Source organism: Lagenorhynchus albirostris, chromosome 6 (assembly GCF_949774975.1).
Source record: "Lagenorhynchus albirostris chromosome 6, mLagAlb1.1, whole genome shotgun sequence".
NCBI lineage: Eukaryota > Metazoa > Chordata > Mammalia > Artiodactyla > Delphinidae > Lagenorhynchus > Lagenorhynchus albirostris.
Genome location: NC_083100.1, coordinates 71,037,198 through 71,052,629, shown reverse-complemented (window position 1 = coordinate 71,052,629; position 15,432 = coordinate 71,037,198). Strand labels below are relative to the sequence as shown.

Below are 15,432 nucleotides of genomic sequence, written 5' to 3'. Positions count from 1 at the left end.
ACGCTACTCAACAGCCAGGTTAGAAGTCAGGTTAAACGTATTTTGGAAATTTTTTAGAAACCTGTCGTTAATGCTAACATGCAACCCGTTATGAAGGTACACACAGGCACACACATACTCACTCTCTCACTCTCATACATATTTTACTACCAAATACAATTTAAGCAGGTCATAAATGAACACCCAACTACACTGAAAGGATGCAACTTCTACTGATGGATATTTAAGACACCCTCCTTAATCTTGCTGTTGTCAATAAATTACAATAAATAGAAGATCTCAGGTTTGATATTCATGTAGTTGAAATTGATATTCATTCAGGTAATATTAGTATTATTTTATCTGTTACTTCCTTATTAGGAAAAATCCATAACGGTTGCATTTTTAGTTAACTGTTTATAACCTTTTCTGGCCTTGCCCAATGTCTACTACATAGCTGTTTCATAAATATTTGCTGAAAAACAAATATAACAGGTAAGCATGCAACCCTGGGCTCTTTCATTTCCTCTATTATATTACTTTCAAGTAAGTATAAGAGTATATAAATGAGTTTCACAGGTTCCATGGGTTTCATTATATAAATATGTACACAGATATTTCTGAAGGTGGGATAAACTAAGTAACACAGCATCCTCTCACTGGACCCCCAAGAGGATTCTTCTCAGGTCTCAGGACCAGGAACAGTTATGGTATTCCTGCTTCTTGGATTTTATTCTACATTGTGATTACTGAATCACGGGAATAGGTATGTTTATTTTTGCTTTGGCAACTAAGAAATACAGGGCTATTTCTATAGTAACATGGAGTTTCCTGCTCTTACCCCTATTTTCCCTTTGGTCTGACTTATCCTCACCCATTTTATGTCTGTGTGTGTGTGTGTGTGTGTGTGTGTGTGTGTGTGTGTGTGTGTGTGTGTGTGTGTGTGTGTGTGTGTGTGTGTGTGTGTTTTCTGGTCTTATATGCAACTCTGTAAACACTGATAATTAACCAGTCGGGTGTCACAATCAATCCGTTGTAAGCTTTTTTTTTTTTTTTTTTGGTCCTGAACTACCATATATTCCAGTGCTGAAAAGCATTTAAATACCTTTTCTTGGCCAAAAACTGACAAAAATTGAAAGGTAGAAGAGCAACTGAATAGTGAATTTTTAAATTTAATAACTACGATAACATGTTATTCAGAGCAATATTTCCTTCAGCTTAATTCTGTCTTCTGGAGAGAGGCTTCAAAATATGTTTTGTGGGGCTTCCCTGGTGGCGCAGTGGTTGAGAGTCCGCCTGCCAATGCAGGGGACAAGGGTTCGTGCCCTGGTCTGGGAAGATCCCACATACCGCGGTGCGGCTGGACCCGTGAGCCATGGCCACTGAGCCTGCGCGTCCAGAGCCTCTGCTCTGCAGTGGGAGAGGCCACAACGGTGAGAGGCCCGCGTACCGCAAAAAAAAAAAAAAAAGTTTTGTGCCAAAAAAATGTTCTATGACCTATAACGTCTCTAATTTCCAGGTATAAAATTCTTTGATCTGTTCAACTCTCAAAAAACTGTATACAACACAAGCACTTTCCATTTATACTAATAACCTCTTAAGCATTACCTATATTCATCCATCCATCCACCTACCCACCTTCTCAAGTTATCTGTAACATGGCTAACATGTTATCTCTTTATTATGAGCTATGCTGTGTTATTTTTTCTCATTTGTCCTAAAATTACTATTTTTCAGGAGCTCTTTCATTCTCCCTCCCAGAATTTTATAAACCCATTCTTGCTTACTCTCTCCCCCTCACTCACTCACCCACACCCCAGATATCTGTTGCTATTTCTTCCTGAGAGGCCTGTGTGACACAAAGAGACTCAGAAGGTTTCTCTCATCGCCACCCCCCCACCCCCGACATAAGGCAGTCTCTCCTGAGACTCAATTTAGGAGAACATCTACAGGAGACATGTATTGAAAACCAGTGCTGAATTATTCTTATCCTTATTTAGAAGTCCCCAAAATCTCTCCACTTATCTTCGGACCCTTCCCAAATATCATGGGTTTGTATTATGATGTTCAGTTTAGCTTTAGTATTTCTTTACTTGTACCTTTTCCAGATCATGCTAAGCATTTTGTGGAGTTTTGGCTTCCAGGCAATAGGGTCTTGCTGGAAAAGAGTGTATAACAGTAGCGTGTCCAGTGTAGAGGTGTGGCAGAGAATTCACCCAGGGAGGCCTCTGGGTCCTCTCTCTCACATAACTAGGGCAGCTGTGCTTTTTTTAACACACTGATCTGCTGCGAAGACTTCTTTTTGGGGGTAAGGGGGTTGGGGAGGTGAGGAGGAAGAAAGGAAGGGTAAGGTTATAAAACGACTTGTCTACTGTGATTTCTCTCTTGGTTTGAAACAAATGCTGAGATCAGCTTCCTGTTTTATACCTGCAAGAGTCCGGTTTTTTTTTTGTTATAAAACCAAAAGGTTTTTTTCTGTGTCCCTGCTCACCCAAATCATTTTAAAATATGGTAAACAAGACTAATCTGGTAACTGGGTAGACATTTCAGTCTACAATTTGACTCTCTCCAGTTTAATTCACTGAAAATATTAATTGAGTACCACTCTACGTAAAGCATTGCTCTATTCACCGTCCTAAGGCAAAACTGCCTGAATGTGCCATGTTGACTAAACATGGGCTTAGATATTTGCCACAATAGCTCCTTTAAATTCAGGAGCTTTGAAGAAGAGACAGAAATACAATGAATCACTTCAAGTCCAGATTAAAGGAAACGGCTGGCTTCTATGGTGAGGCCCTACCATACCATCCAGAGGCTTCATTTATGTTCTCTGCCTTTTTCAGATTGTGCTAAGCCACAGCCATCACCACTACTTGAAAAACTGGGGTCTAATTAATGAGGAGATTTGCCTTCTCTGCCTATTTCTGTCAACCTTATTTCAATTCACGGGGTCAGTCGTTAGACTCAAAGTCAGCTGACTCCATTCTTCCCCTTTCCTAGAAATCACATGCCTATTGTTAAGATGCTGGATCATTAAAAGTCAGAACCACAGAGCATCAGTGCTGCCTACTCCAGACGCCTCCTCTTCCAGCTCATGGAGCCGCATGAGCTCATCCTAATTACACGGAAAACTGAAGGTCAGTGCATCAAATTAATGCAGCAGCATATTTCAAAGGGGCGTATGACCTCCCCTCCCTATTACAATTCGGTCAGTGAAAATGGTTCTCTCCTCCCCGCTGCCAATATTGTCAACAGGCATTCAGCAGAGAACAACTGGGAGTATTGAAACATGTAATTAAGTACTGCTTAAAACTACTCTAATTAATAGAGCCAATTTGCACAATATGTAATCTTTTCAGTTCTTTAGTGCAGTCCAATGGTCTTCAGTAAGCAGCTCTAATCTCCTCAGGCTCAGCAAAGAAAAGCTATTTTCTAACTCTACTCCCCTTTTAAGAGCAGGGGATAAATGCCAGCCGGTATTTTGCATGTTAACTCTACTGGCATCAAATCTGGGATTCTGGCAAAGGGCTAGCTGCTGTTGGGTTTCCAGCCAAAACTCAACCAGGGACAAACGCAAGCAATATGCTGACATTGTGCAAGACAGAAACTGGGTGACATGTAAGATTTGGATTTTAATAAATGGAGGTAGTTTTGAAACCAAAGATCAAGTTTAAAATTCCATTATTTTTCTAAAGCCCTGATTTAGCAAATCAACAGCCAACGAAACATACCTTTGCATTTGTTCGTTGTCTTATCCAAAATTGCCTTCGTGGAAACAATTTTCCCATATCTAAGAAAAAAAAAGAGAAAAAAAGAAGTTATAATTGAGGAACCTTTATTAATGTCTAAGTCCAGAGAACACACACACTTATCAAACAACTGCAAACTTTCAAGTACAAAATGTTCTTTACTAGGGGACGGGAAATGAGAATTCTAAACACAAACTAAACTAAAAAGGGGGAACAGCTAGGCCTCTCATTTGAATCTCCGGAATACAGTTTGATGTCTAGCTTTGAGGAATCAGGTACTTACCTGATGATCTTGGGACCAAAAAAATGGAATGTGAGCTCTATAAAAATAGTTTCGTCTAGTAACACCATGTCTGTGGTCAAATACAAACCCAAAGGCAAGGCTACAGAAGTGTTAATGGAAAGTACTAAGATCAACATAGCCTTTATGAACTAATCACGGTGGGAAAGCTGCCTGGGTCTTATCTATTCATTTTGCTTTTGCAGGCAGCTCTGCATGGCTCTAGATCACCACAGAAAGGTGCGTATGTGTATATATCTTTAACACACTTGATGTGTTATTTAAAACAGGTCTTTTTTACCTAAGATTTTGACAACTGTTTATAAATACCTTTATTAAGACCTCTTTTAATGCTGTAATAATAGTTATACGGTGTACTCACTAATGTGTGTGTGGGCACGTGTGTGCAAGAAACAGGCAATGCAAAAATATAAACCAATGAATCAGGAATTAAGCATTACTTTTATGAGGGTTTGTATGAAAAATGTGTTCAAATTCCTTAATGTACAACAGAAGTTGGAAGAAGAAGGAAAAAAATTCAGAATATTAAAATTGAGGGCACTGCTATCAGAAACAAAGGGGCAGCAGAGTTTAAATATATGTACTACCTACATCCTTTCACAGTGACCAGACCACAATGCAAAGCACCGCTATGTTTGTCTTCTAAAAACGGAGAAGAAAAACCTTTGAAAAATAACTCTTAAAAATTACTAGGTTTTTGGGGAATGCACATAACATACTTGAGGTATCTGAGACATTTCCCCATTTAGATGTGGCAAATTCCAAAATTTTACTTTCCTATGTATTTACTTTAAAAATTTCACATTTTCTCTAATATTACTTTCTCGTGATTTCTGCTGAGGACTAAAAAGACTCTTAAAAGTTTTAGAAAATGGAAGTATCTGTGCAGCACTTTAAACCATTCTAAATGTTGCAGGTTTCTATTTTATGTATTGAACAAGCTGAAAGATACTTATCTAGAGGAAACAAATGGCTTGGGCCACCTCTCTCCCTCAGTTAATCTTCACTCTGTATAATCATGTAATCAAATGATTACTAACTGGGCACATGAAAGTAAAGATAATTTAAGGTTCAAATGACAATTACATCCAAGAGGCATAAGACTACACAAACACCTTCAATTCCCTGTAGAGATTTTGAGTATTTATAACAACCTTAACACAGGTCACTAAGCTTACAAAAAAAAATTTTTTTAAACTCTGCAAAACACAAACAATAAGTGATTTAAAGACCACCTTATAGCAACCATTTATCTACCTAGGTTACGGACAGCTTGATATGTACCAGCACTCTCTCCTTTGCACAAGTTTTAGCTGAAAACGCTTTTAGACTGCATCCCTATCACAGCCCTTTGCAAAAGTAGGGAAGAAAACTGGTATGACTCCAATGTAGGATAAGGGGATTGGGAGTCATAGAGATTAAGAGACTTTGCTTGCGGTCACAGAGTTCAGGGTCTTTTGTAAACCAAACAGAAGAAAGCAAATTTAGAGAAGGTCAGGGGCTGGCCTTCTACCCTTCTGGTTCTGCTCTCCACAATAATGGGGAAGAAGACATGGAGAGAGGAAGATGTGGGAAGCAGGAAAAGTGAAGAGGCTCCTGAGAGCACTAGACTCAATCCATGCCACACTCCACTCTGGTTTGGGTTCTCTTTGATCTTTGCTACATCTGACATTTCTCCTTATTTCCACACCTACGCTTCTAGGACCTTCACTCTCAGGACCTCATCCTACCTTTCTGGGCACCCTTTCAGTGTTTTTTTTTGGCCCATTCAGCTTCCTCCTCTCTCTCCTTAACCAAGTACTTTCATCACATTTGATAATCAGACCCTTAACCCTTCCTTTTCCTAGGAAATGCATCCAGTACCACAGATTTAACTTATACATCTTCTTTGATGAAGCCCATTTCTCCTTCCTGTTTTTTTTTTAATCTAACCAAAGCTTTAGTTTTTGTCTTCTTCTTTTTACTTAACTATCTTAGTATCTTACTAAGATACTTAAATATCTAGTTAGATGTTACCTCATGTCCACTATTCTCTAAATCCCACCCCCAAAGAACCTCAAACGCATTTTCCTTGTCTCCTCTTCATATCTCATTTCATTCAATAGCATCATCACATTCCCAATCTTCCACCAAGCTTGTGGTCCTTGAGACGTCTTCAACTCAGCCATTCCTGAATCCAGTCAGTCAATCACTCTTCTGAGTTTTGCCTCTGACATGTGTGTAATATTCACTCCTTCCCTTCACTGTGCCTACACCTATACAAAAGGCATATCATAGTTCTTGCCTCTAGCCTCTGGTCCTTCCAACCCAGTCTGCTGCATTACTTGGAACATGGTTCTCTTATCTCTCCATTGCCCCCTTCTATCCATGCTTGAACTTAAAGAACCTGTTGCAACACTAACTTTTCCACGAAACTCTCCCTAATCGCCTCAACCATTTAGTGGGCGATTTTATAAGAAACCAGAAAGGGAATAACATTTACTCAGTTCCTAAATTTCTAGGCACTTCGTATGTATGGTCTTATTTAACTTCACAACAATCTTATGAGGTAGCTGTTATTATTCCCATTTTTGCTAATGGGAAAACAAAAGCTTATAGAAATTTTGAGACTAAGCTCTCGCCTAAAACCTCAAAGCTCAAAAACAGTTAAATTTAAGTGTTCACTGCAATTTATCTATGACATAATTTTGAGAAACAATGTTTCCTTTACATACTCAGAGTATGAAAGGTGAGGAAAAAAGTGGAAGATCTATTAAGGGATTGGAATAGATTTATTTTTCAAACCAAAGCAAGTTTTTTGTTTGTTTGTTTTAGACACAAGAAATAAGTATGTGGTTCATGGTTGAAGGAGGGATGCAGGGTGTGTGCAGGAGAAGAAATATGTCTGAAATTTATCGGTTTTACTTTCTATTGTGGTTTTCATCATGATTTGTGGGTTAACACTGAAAGCCCATGACTTCCCAGAAAGTCAAAACAGTTTTCACTCTGTGGAACTACTGCATACTAGCCTCCATGCAATCAGAGGGTCAGTGAGACGCTTCTCTGGAGTTACCCGGGGTGGTGGTGGGGCAGGGTTTTGAAGCCTTTTCCTCTCCTACAATATCTTTTTCTGTGACCTGTTCACTCAGTTAGCTTCTCAGGGGCTGATGCAGTCACCATGTTGTGGGAATGGAGCACAGAACAAGTTCTTCTGATGACATGAGAAAGGATCTACAATATGGGGACGAGCCGTCTGGCAAACGGCACCTCAAGGAACAGGAAAGGGGGCAGCAGGCTTCAGAGCAATTCCCCTCTGCTAGTCTTATCTGTAGTAAGATTTAATAATGTGAGGCAAGGGATGGGATGCGGGGGGGAGAAGTCATTACAGATGATTAACATTTAGTCTAATTCTATTGTTGATCAGCAGTGCCTGCAAGAGTAACAGATATCTGGATAGAAATTCATAAAGCAACTAGATTTTCACCTCCCCTTGTTCCTATCTGCAACTTAATTTGTAAAAAAAAAAAAAAAAAAAAAAAAAAAAAAGTCAAGTAACAGGGACATAGGATTTATTAGGAGAAAACAGGCCTCCTCACTGGCAGGATTCACACTCCAAGGACACCAAGGAGATGCATGCCCAAGAAAGCAAGCTGCAGAATTTAATGGGGAAAATGTGAATATGAAGATTCTGTGGGTTTTACCCAGCTTAAAGTAACAAGGCTCAGACGCACAGTCCTGGCTACCCAGGATATAATATTCTTTGCTGAGAGTAGATTAATCCACTCCAGAGGAAGCTCTGACAGTAAAAGGATAAAGAGTAATTAAGAGACAGGACTACAGAATAATGAGAATTTCAAAGGGAGAGGATAACAAGTAAAAATCTCACATTTAAACCTATTGGCCAATAAAACCTTTCGCTTAGAAGCTACCCAAGTTTCTTTTGTTTGTACCACAGCTTTTGTCATTTCTCCCCCATTTCCATTTCTTCTTTCATCTGCTATAGTATAAAATCTAAGCATATTTTAGTTTGCACTTACTAAAATAAAGCTTCATTTTCTCCTCTGCCCCCCACCACTTAGTCCTTCATTAATTCTACCTTTTTGAAAACTTACCATAATTACAAGAGAAATGCGTATTTGTTATTAGAAGACACAGAAAAGCAGACTGAAATATTAGAATCACCTAAAGTCCTGAATACGAAATGTTAAATGGATTGATGCGTATCCTTATAGATTTTTTTAAAAAATTTAAATTTATTTATTTATGGCTGTGTTGGGTCTTCATTTCTGTGTGAGGGCTTTCTCCAGTTGTGGCGAGCGCGGGCCACTCCTCATCGCGGTGTGTGGGCCTCTCACTATCACGGCCTCTCTTGTTGCGGAGCACAGGCTCCAGACGCGCAGGCTCAGTAGTTGTGGCTCACGGGCCTAGTTGCTCCGCGGCATGTGGGATCTTCCCAGACCAGGGCTTGAACCCATGTCCCCTGAATTGGCAGGCAGATTCTCAACCACTGCGCCACCAGGGAAGCCCATCCTTACAGATTTTGTCCAGTGTGCACGTACAAGTGTCTGCACATGGCACTCAGGCGCGCACACAGTCTCTTTCTCCTCTCTCTCATCTACTAGGGAACTTGGAACTTTTGAACATGGCCAGTTACAAGCCAAGGCTCTGGAGAATAGAGTCCATTCCACCCACCACCAACAGATGGCGGTAAGGGTTGATGAGTTATTTTAGTATTGGTCATCCCAGTTGGAAACTCAATTAAGGCACCATAGGGTCATTGGCAAGGTTTATGTTAGTTTATTTTACAAACTTATTAAACTGAAAAAAGCAATGGGTGTGTGGGAAAAAAAAGAAAGAAAAAGTGTACACCTATAATGTAAACAAAAAACGATGTGAAAAAGGGTGGGATATTGCTCATGCATATAGGATGATTGCTTTTGTTTGCTTTAATAGCTGAACTGCCTTTGAAGGACAAAGAAACTTGCCACTGTGAGAGAGGCTGTGCCCGTGCAAATGACAATAATTAGCAAGAAGGAGGGAGAGGGGACTGAAATGAGAAAAAACCAAACCTCTATGGGCTATCAAATCAGTATCCACAATGGAAAGCCTATGACCTAGTGAGTTAACTCAGGGGAATAACAGAAGTTAACAGATTACATCTATACAGCTTTTATGTTATGTCAGGCACTGTTTTAGGTGATTTAGGTCAATTATTTTAATCTTCACAGTGACCTTTTGAGTAGGTGAAGTTTTATTCCCACTTTGCAGTTGTGAAACGAAGGAGCGGAGTGAGTAAGGGACCCACTAAAGGTTACACAGCAGCAAAGAAGGGAGACAGAAGTTTGCTTGGCCAATCACGCTGACAAGTGTGGAAACTTTGGTCGCCAACCACAGACTGTTCCAGAGGTTCAAAGCTGCTCCCACTGTGAATCTGCACAGTTCCAAACAAGTGGCATGAGGATGAGGGCAGACCCTGGAACTGCTAAAGCTTCTAACACAGATGCTGACAACATTCAGAAAGTTGTTCCCTGACTTCCTGGGTAGACAACATTGTTCTATTTGGAATAAGAGGCCCAAGAGAACAAATGTATCAGTGAAGAGGAGGTATGGCTGGCTTTAAAGCTTAGAAGGAGTAATGCAGGGATCTATTTGGTGGGAATGGATTTGGGAACTAGGAGCCCTTTGTTATTGTGGACTTGTGGGGGGGAAAAGGGAAAATAATTCACAGACATACACCCACACCCGGATGATACTGTACATGCATTTTCTAACTTGATTTTTTTTGCTACTTTATCTTTCCAGTGGCCTCCCAGGAAAAGGGGATTTCCTACAATTTGCTTTAGGTCTTCTAACAGTGGTTGAATAGGGGAAGGAAAAGAAAGTATAAATTACATTCATTTTGCTAATAGAAAAGTTTGCTGCACAATGAGGCCTGAAAGAGCTCTCTAGTTCTGCTTTCTAGCAGAAGGAGTCATTTACCCATGTTATCCTGAATCCTCAGTACCTTGAATAATTCAGCTCATTCTATTTTCTTTATCTACTTGGTACAGGAAGTGGTAAGCATTTGAGGATGAGGTATATGTATGTGAAATTTTAAAATTAGGCAATCAATATCAGACAGATTTTCTAAGACTTCACCTTTTTGGCCTTGAAGAGTTTCACTGTTTCTATAAGACTTCTAAGATGTATAAAAATTAAAGGTACAGAAAGATATTCCATTTTGAATTCCAGTCATTTTGGCTTCACTTTTTTTTTTTTTACATCTTTATTGGAGTATAATTGCTTTACAATGGTGTGTTAGTTTCTGCTTTATAACAAAGTGAATCAGTTATACATATACATATGTTCCCATACATCTTCCCTCTTGCGTCTCCCTCCCTCCCACCCTCCCTATCCCACCCCTCTAGGTGGTCACAAAGCACCGAGCTGATCTCCCTGTGCTATGCGGCTGCTTCCCACTAGCTATCTACCTTACGTTTGTTAGTGTGTATATGTCCATGCCTCTCTCTCGCTTTGTCACAGCTTACCCTTCCCCCTCCCCATATCCTCAAGTCCATGCTCTAGTAGGTCCGTGTCTTTATTCCTGTCTTATCCCTAGGTTCTTCATGACATTTTTTTCCTTAAATTCCATATATATGTGTTAGCATACGGTATTTGTCCTAATATTCGTTAACTGCCCCTTCCACTTGTGCGGTACGGCTGGATATGTTTTGTGCATACAGGGTTCCTGGTATATGGAACAGAACAGGAAGCTGCACCTGATGCAGCTGGAATGGAAGTCAGGGTTGGAAGAAGGAAAATGCTTGGCAGGAAAAGCTGCTACAGCCCTGAAGGTCAAAACCCAATCTGGTGCTGAAGGTGAATGGAATGCAGGAAAGACAAGTACAGTCAAGAAGGAGGCCAGACCAAGAAATCAAATCTAGCCTCACATATTTACAGCACGTCTCCAGCATGCCCTTCACCATCCAAGGCCTATGAAAAGTATGTAAGATGCCGTTCCTGCCACTGAGGGGGATAATTGTGGGGGAGGGGGAACGTAAGAAATTTTGAATATTAAAAAATAATTAAGAATATTGAGATCCTGTATGATGAATGCTAAATAAAAGGAGCATAAACGTAGGATGAAGGTCAAGTTCAGCAAGAAAGACTCTGGGGAAAACAGAAATTGAGGTAGGCCACGGAAGCCAATAAACAGAAGAATGTGTCTAATGCGAGCTGTGTGGGGAAGATCGGAAATCAAGTCTGAAAAGGTCCTAGAGGGCCTCGGGTTCTAGGAAAAGGAGTCAGGGAACAGAACGTGGCTGGAGGTTTCGCAAGTGCGGAATGATATGATGAAAGCAGGATTTTAGTAAGATTAATGAAAATCTTGTGGCTAGAATTAGCAAAGAGAGATGTCACATTTTTGGTTTATTATTACTATTTAATTTTTTTGGCTCTCCGTACTCAAGCAGTAACACTCAAGTTCAAGAAGTTACCATGGAGGGCTGAGGAGAGCTAGGAGAAGAATGGAAAGGTTCTAAAAGATAGGAAAGTTTTTAAGACAGAGGACTTCTTCTAACTAGCCTCAAATGCTCTAACTTAACATCTGAGAAAAATAACCCATGTTATTTGTATCTGTGTTATAGAAAGCTAGTGGCTTGCCTCTGTGAAGGCAGAGGAGATGGAGAAAAGGAATCACCATGGTTCACTTTTCTGAACTACCCTGGAAAGGACAGTGAATTTCAGCCCCAGTCCCAGACCTGGAGCCTGCAGATTAATTTAGCAGAAGTGCACACCATCCTCAGGTGGTCCAGCTCTCGGCCAGACGGGCTGCTTTACGACATGTGAGCTGCTGGAGAATAAATGACAGAAGCTTTGGGACAAAGTATCATGTTTTTCAAGGGAAAACATATACATCTACGTATCTAGTTTTTCAAAACACTGAAATTTTAAGATAAACACATTCTTTCAGAACACAAATGAAATTGGTAATTTGCACCCAGATTTGGGGATGAATATAACCTCTTCTGACTAAATGCAGAACCACTCCTGCTACCCTGTCTTCTCAACATTCCTGCTGGCACAGCTAATCTACTATAAATGCTGTACAAAAGTAACAATTGATGCTGTGTACTGCATGTATGGCTTGAACTAAATAATTCATATAGAATGAATATTAAAACTACCTCATTAGAAATGGCTAAGATGCACTTTTTGCCATATTCTATGAAAAACTTATACCTCTCTTCTAAACGAAAAGAACACTATAAAGCACTGGATTTATTATACAGATCTGCTATCATAGCTTAGTATCCAGTCTATTATGATCTGCAATCAGGGTAAAGTAGCTTTACAGTATTTTCTGGTTTTTAAAGAGCACACAGCACACAAAGGGTCACTGACACTATCTTCTGACAGTATTTTTGCCACAAGTCACTGTACTGCAGCACTTACAGATGCAGTCACAGATGGTCAGGACCAAATTAGTGCTCCCAAGTACTAATATGTCAGAGGAAAATAATACTTGCTGAAAATGGAACCCAGAATTTTGCAAGTAAAACGTAGATTATCTAACATAAAAATGAGTCCTGAAAAGTCTCAAAACACTGATAAATGTCTAACTTGTAAAACAAAGGCAATTTAACTATATAAAGTGGTCTTTTCTTTCTGAGTTGAATTTATGAACTGACAATGATAGAGCATTTAAAAAATTTTCTCCCTCTCCCAACAAAACCTGTAATGTATTTTCTTTGCTTTAACAATCTCACCTTTAGGATGATCTAGTACTTTACGAGAAGGAAGACAATATTATATTGGGAAGTAGATGGAGTTATCGAGAGAGAGAGAGAGAGAGAGAGAGAGAGAGAGCGAGCGAGCGAGAGCGAGAGCGAGCGAGCGCGAGAGCACTCTTTTCAAGTGCTCATTCGGCCAATAACCAGCTCTGTGCTTCTGGTGTGGGTGTCTGGCCTCAGCATCCCCATCTGTACCATACCTGTCACCTAGGGCGTGATAACACCTAACTCACGGCACCGTTACTAGGGGCCAGCACAGTGCTGGCACATAACAGATATCTGGTAACAAATAAATGTTAACCTTTTCTCCCCATGCCCCCCACCCCGGCCCCAGAGTTCTTTGGAATAACAGCACTTCCAATTCTAACCACTGGAGAGCGCTAGACTACTCTCCTCACCTTCATAATGACATGGTCCTAAGCCACAAAATGTTGAGAAACTGTAGGCCTACCTTTTTTTTTTTTTTTTTTTTTTTGCGGTACGCAGGCCTCTCACTGCTGTGACCTCTTCCGTTGCGGAGCACAGGCTCCGGACGCGCAGGCTCAGCGGCCATGGCTCACGGGCCCAGCCGCTCCGCGGCATGTGGGATCTTCCCGGACCGGGGCACGAACCCGTGTTGTTCCCTGCATCAGCAGGCGGACTCTCAACCACTGCGCCACCAGGGAAGCCCAGGCCTACCATTTTTATGGTTACTTTTCAGTACAGATCTTTGCATAATGAAACCCCTCAATATATATTGGTTCAGTGAATGAAACATAAACATGGAGTACACATTTTTTCCCCTTAAAGTGTTTGGTGTGGGGAATTCAGGGAGGTTGGCAGTTGCAGGGAGCAGGGAAATACTACATTTTACCTTGGAAAATGAACATGGCGCCTTGTATTTTATCCCAATTTAGCTTAAAAAACAAATGAGGGAAGCAAGGTAATTTAGGTGTTTAACACGGAATTAAAAATTGCTACCAAAAATGAAACTGTAAAAGGTTGCTGGGGGGAAAAAAACCAAAACACCGAGAAGAGTTTTGGTTCCTAGACCTGTTGCAACTATCTCTAAATTTCCGCTCTTTTTCAAAGAAATCAAAACTAGAAAGCTTTTACACACACACACACACACACACACACACACACACACACACACACACACACACACACAGTACCAGAGAACTGTTTCAGAGTCTGTAGAAACTGAATGCACTAAACTTCAACACCGAAAACCAAAAATGATTGCTTCATTCAAAACAAGAACAGCATGACAGAGAGTAAAAGTAAACATGCTCTCTGAAGCAAAACAGAGTTATCTGAAACTATTAAAACAGAGTGTGCAAATTACCTAGAACTTTCTCTTGATTCTGACACAAGCTAAAAAAGGACAGCGTCAAATTGGACATTTCCTAGACTGAACACTAATGTTGGCTTTGATCCAGAACACGGCACCAGCATATCAATTTCCAAATGCTGTCAGGCCATCCTTTTTTTAAGTAACAAATCCTGACTGCCCCATGACCTTGAAAAGCCCGCCTGAAGAACAGAATGAAAAGGAAAATGATATCTATTTTACTCACTTCAGCTCTTAAGAAATCTGGGGATATAATATAAATGTATCGTTAGTAAAAAAAATACACTTGAGCTGATAGGCAAGGGAATGTTAATGTAGCCTGCCAGCACAGTTGATGTTTCTAAACTTAGATATTTCGTTCAAGGGTCACTTGTGACAGTGGTCACGTCTCTGAAGAGCGGATCTGATGGAAAAGGATAAACAGGGCTCCCACACTGGCTTCCTACTGGTTTGCTTCTGAATAAGACTGTCCTTAGACACTGCAGATAACCAATCATTCCAAAGACAGAGTAGTATGGCTCTAAAAATTTACAATCTTAAAATTTAAGAGAATCAGAGAGGAATTATCTTTATGAGAAAGAAGGGAACCAAAGAGAGTCGTGTGCTGTAAGTTACTTTAGCATCAGTTTTACAATATTACCGTATTTCAAATGAAGGTAATATGCCTCACTCTCAAGATAGCTTGAATTTACTGCATTTTCCAGAAGATGCAAGTAAGGGGGCTGTGAATGAAGACTGGGGCTAAAAGTGCTTCTTATTTACATGACCTAATCAGTAAGGATTTTCCAATCTTGGTTGTTTTGAGAAAACCTGCATAATAGGAGAGGTGCTAATGGAAAGGAAAAATACCATTCTGATTCTTTAAAAGAACAGAAAACTAGATTCTAGAAATGAAAGGCAGTAAGGCTAATGCTGATCTGAAGTGAAAGTTCCAGAATGGATTGGTGAAATAGAAGGTTAGCAAGACTGGTGAAAAGAACAGGCACCCGTGAAGTCCTTCAGGGCAAGTCACGCACATTAACGTTTGCCCTTTTTCCTTTGGGGGTTGGTGAGGAAGTCAGGTTGCTCGGAAATGCTACGTAGTATATTTTGATTTCAGCTAAATAAAAATCATTATTTGCTCATGGATTAGACGAGGATATCTGGGAAGAGGAAATGTGGTTTGGATGAGTGGGTAACTAGCTAAACAGGTGACTGAGTTAGTCAGATGGTCAGGGTCACAGTCAGCACGAAGGAAGCATCTAGGGATGTGCCGCAAGGCCCTGTTCTCGGCCAGCACTTTTTCAACACTTAAAAATGCCATAAATCAGGTCACTGATA

The 15,432-nt window shown here is 40.3% G+C and overlaps 1 protein-coding gene across 11 annotated transcripts in view; it reads right to left on the bottom strand.

Moving 5' to 3' along the window:
• RBMS1 (RNA binding motif single stranded interacting protein 1) overlaps positions 1-15,432 on the bottom strand; it is a 212,328-nt gene that overhangs the window by 39,812 nt on the left and 157,084 nt on the right. For all 11 annotated transcript variants that reach the window (XM_060152786.1, XM_060152789.1, XM_060152787.1 and 8 more), the window contains exon 3: positions 3,711-3,769. In XM_060152786.1, coding sequence (XP_060008769.1) covers positions 3,711-3,769 — 59 coding nt within the window. The remainder of the gene's footprint in view (positions 1-3,710; positions 3,770-15,432) is intronic.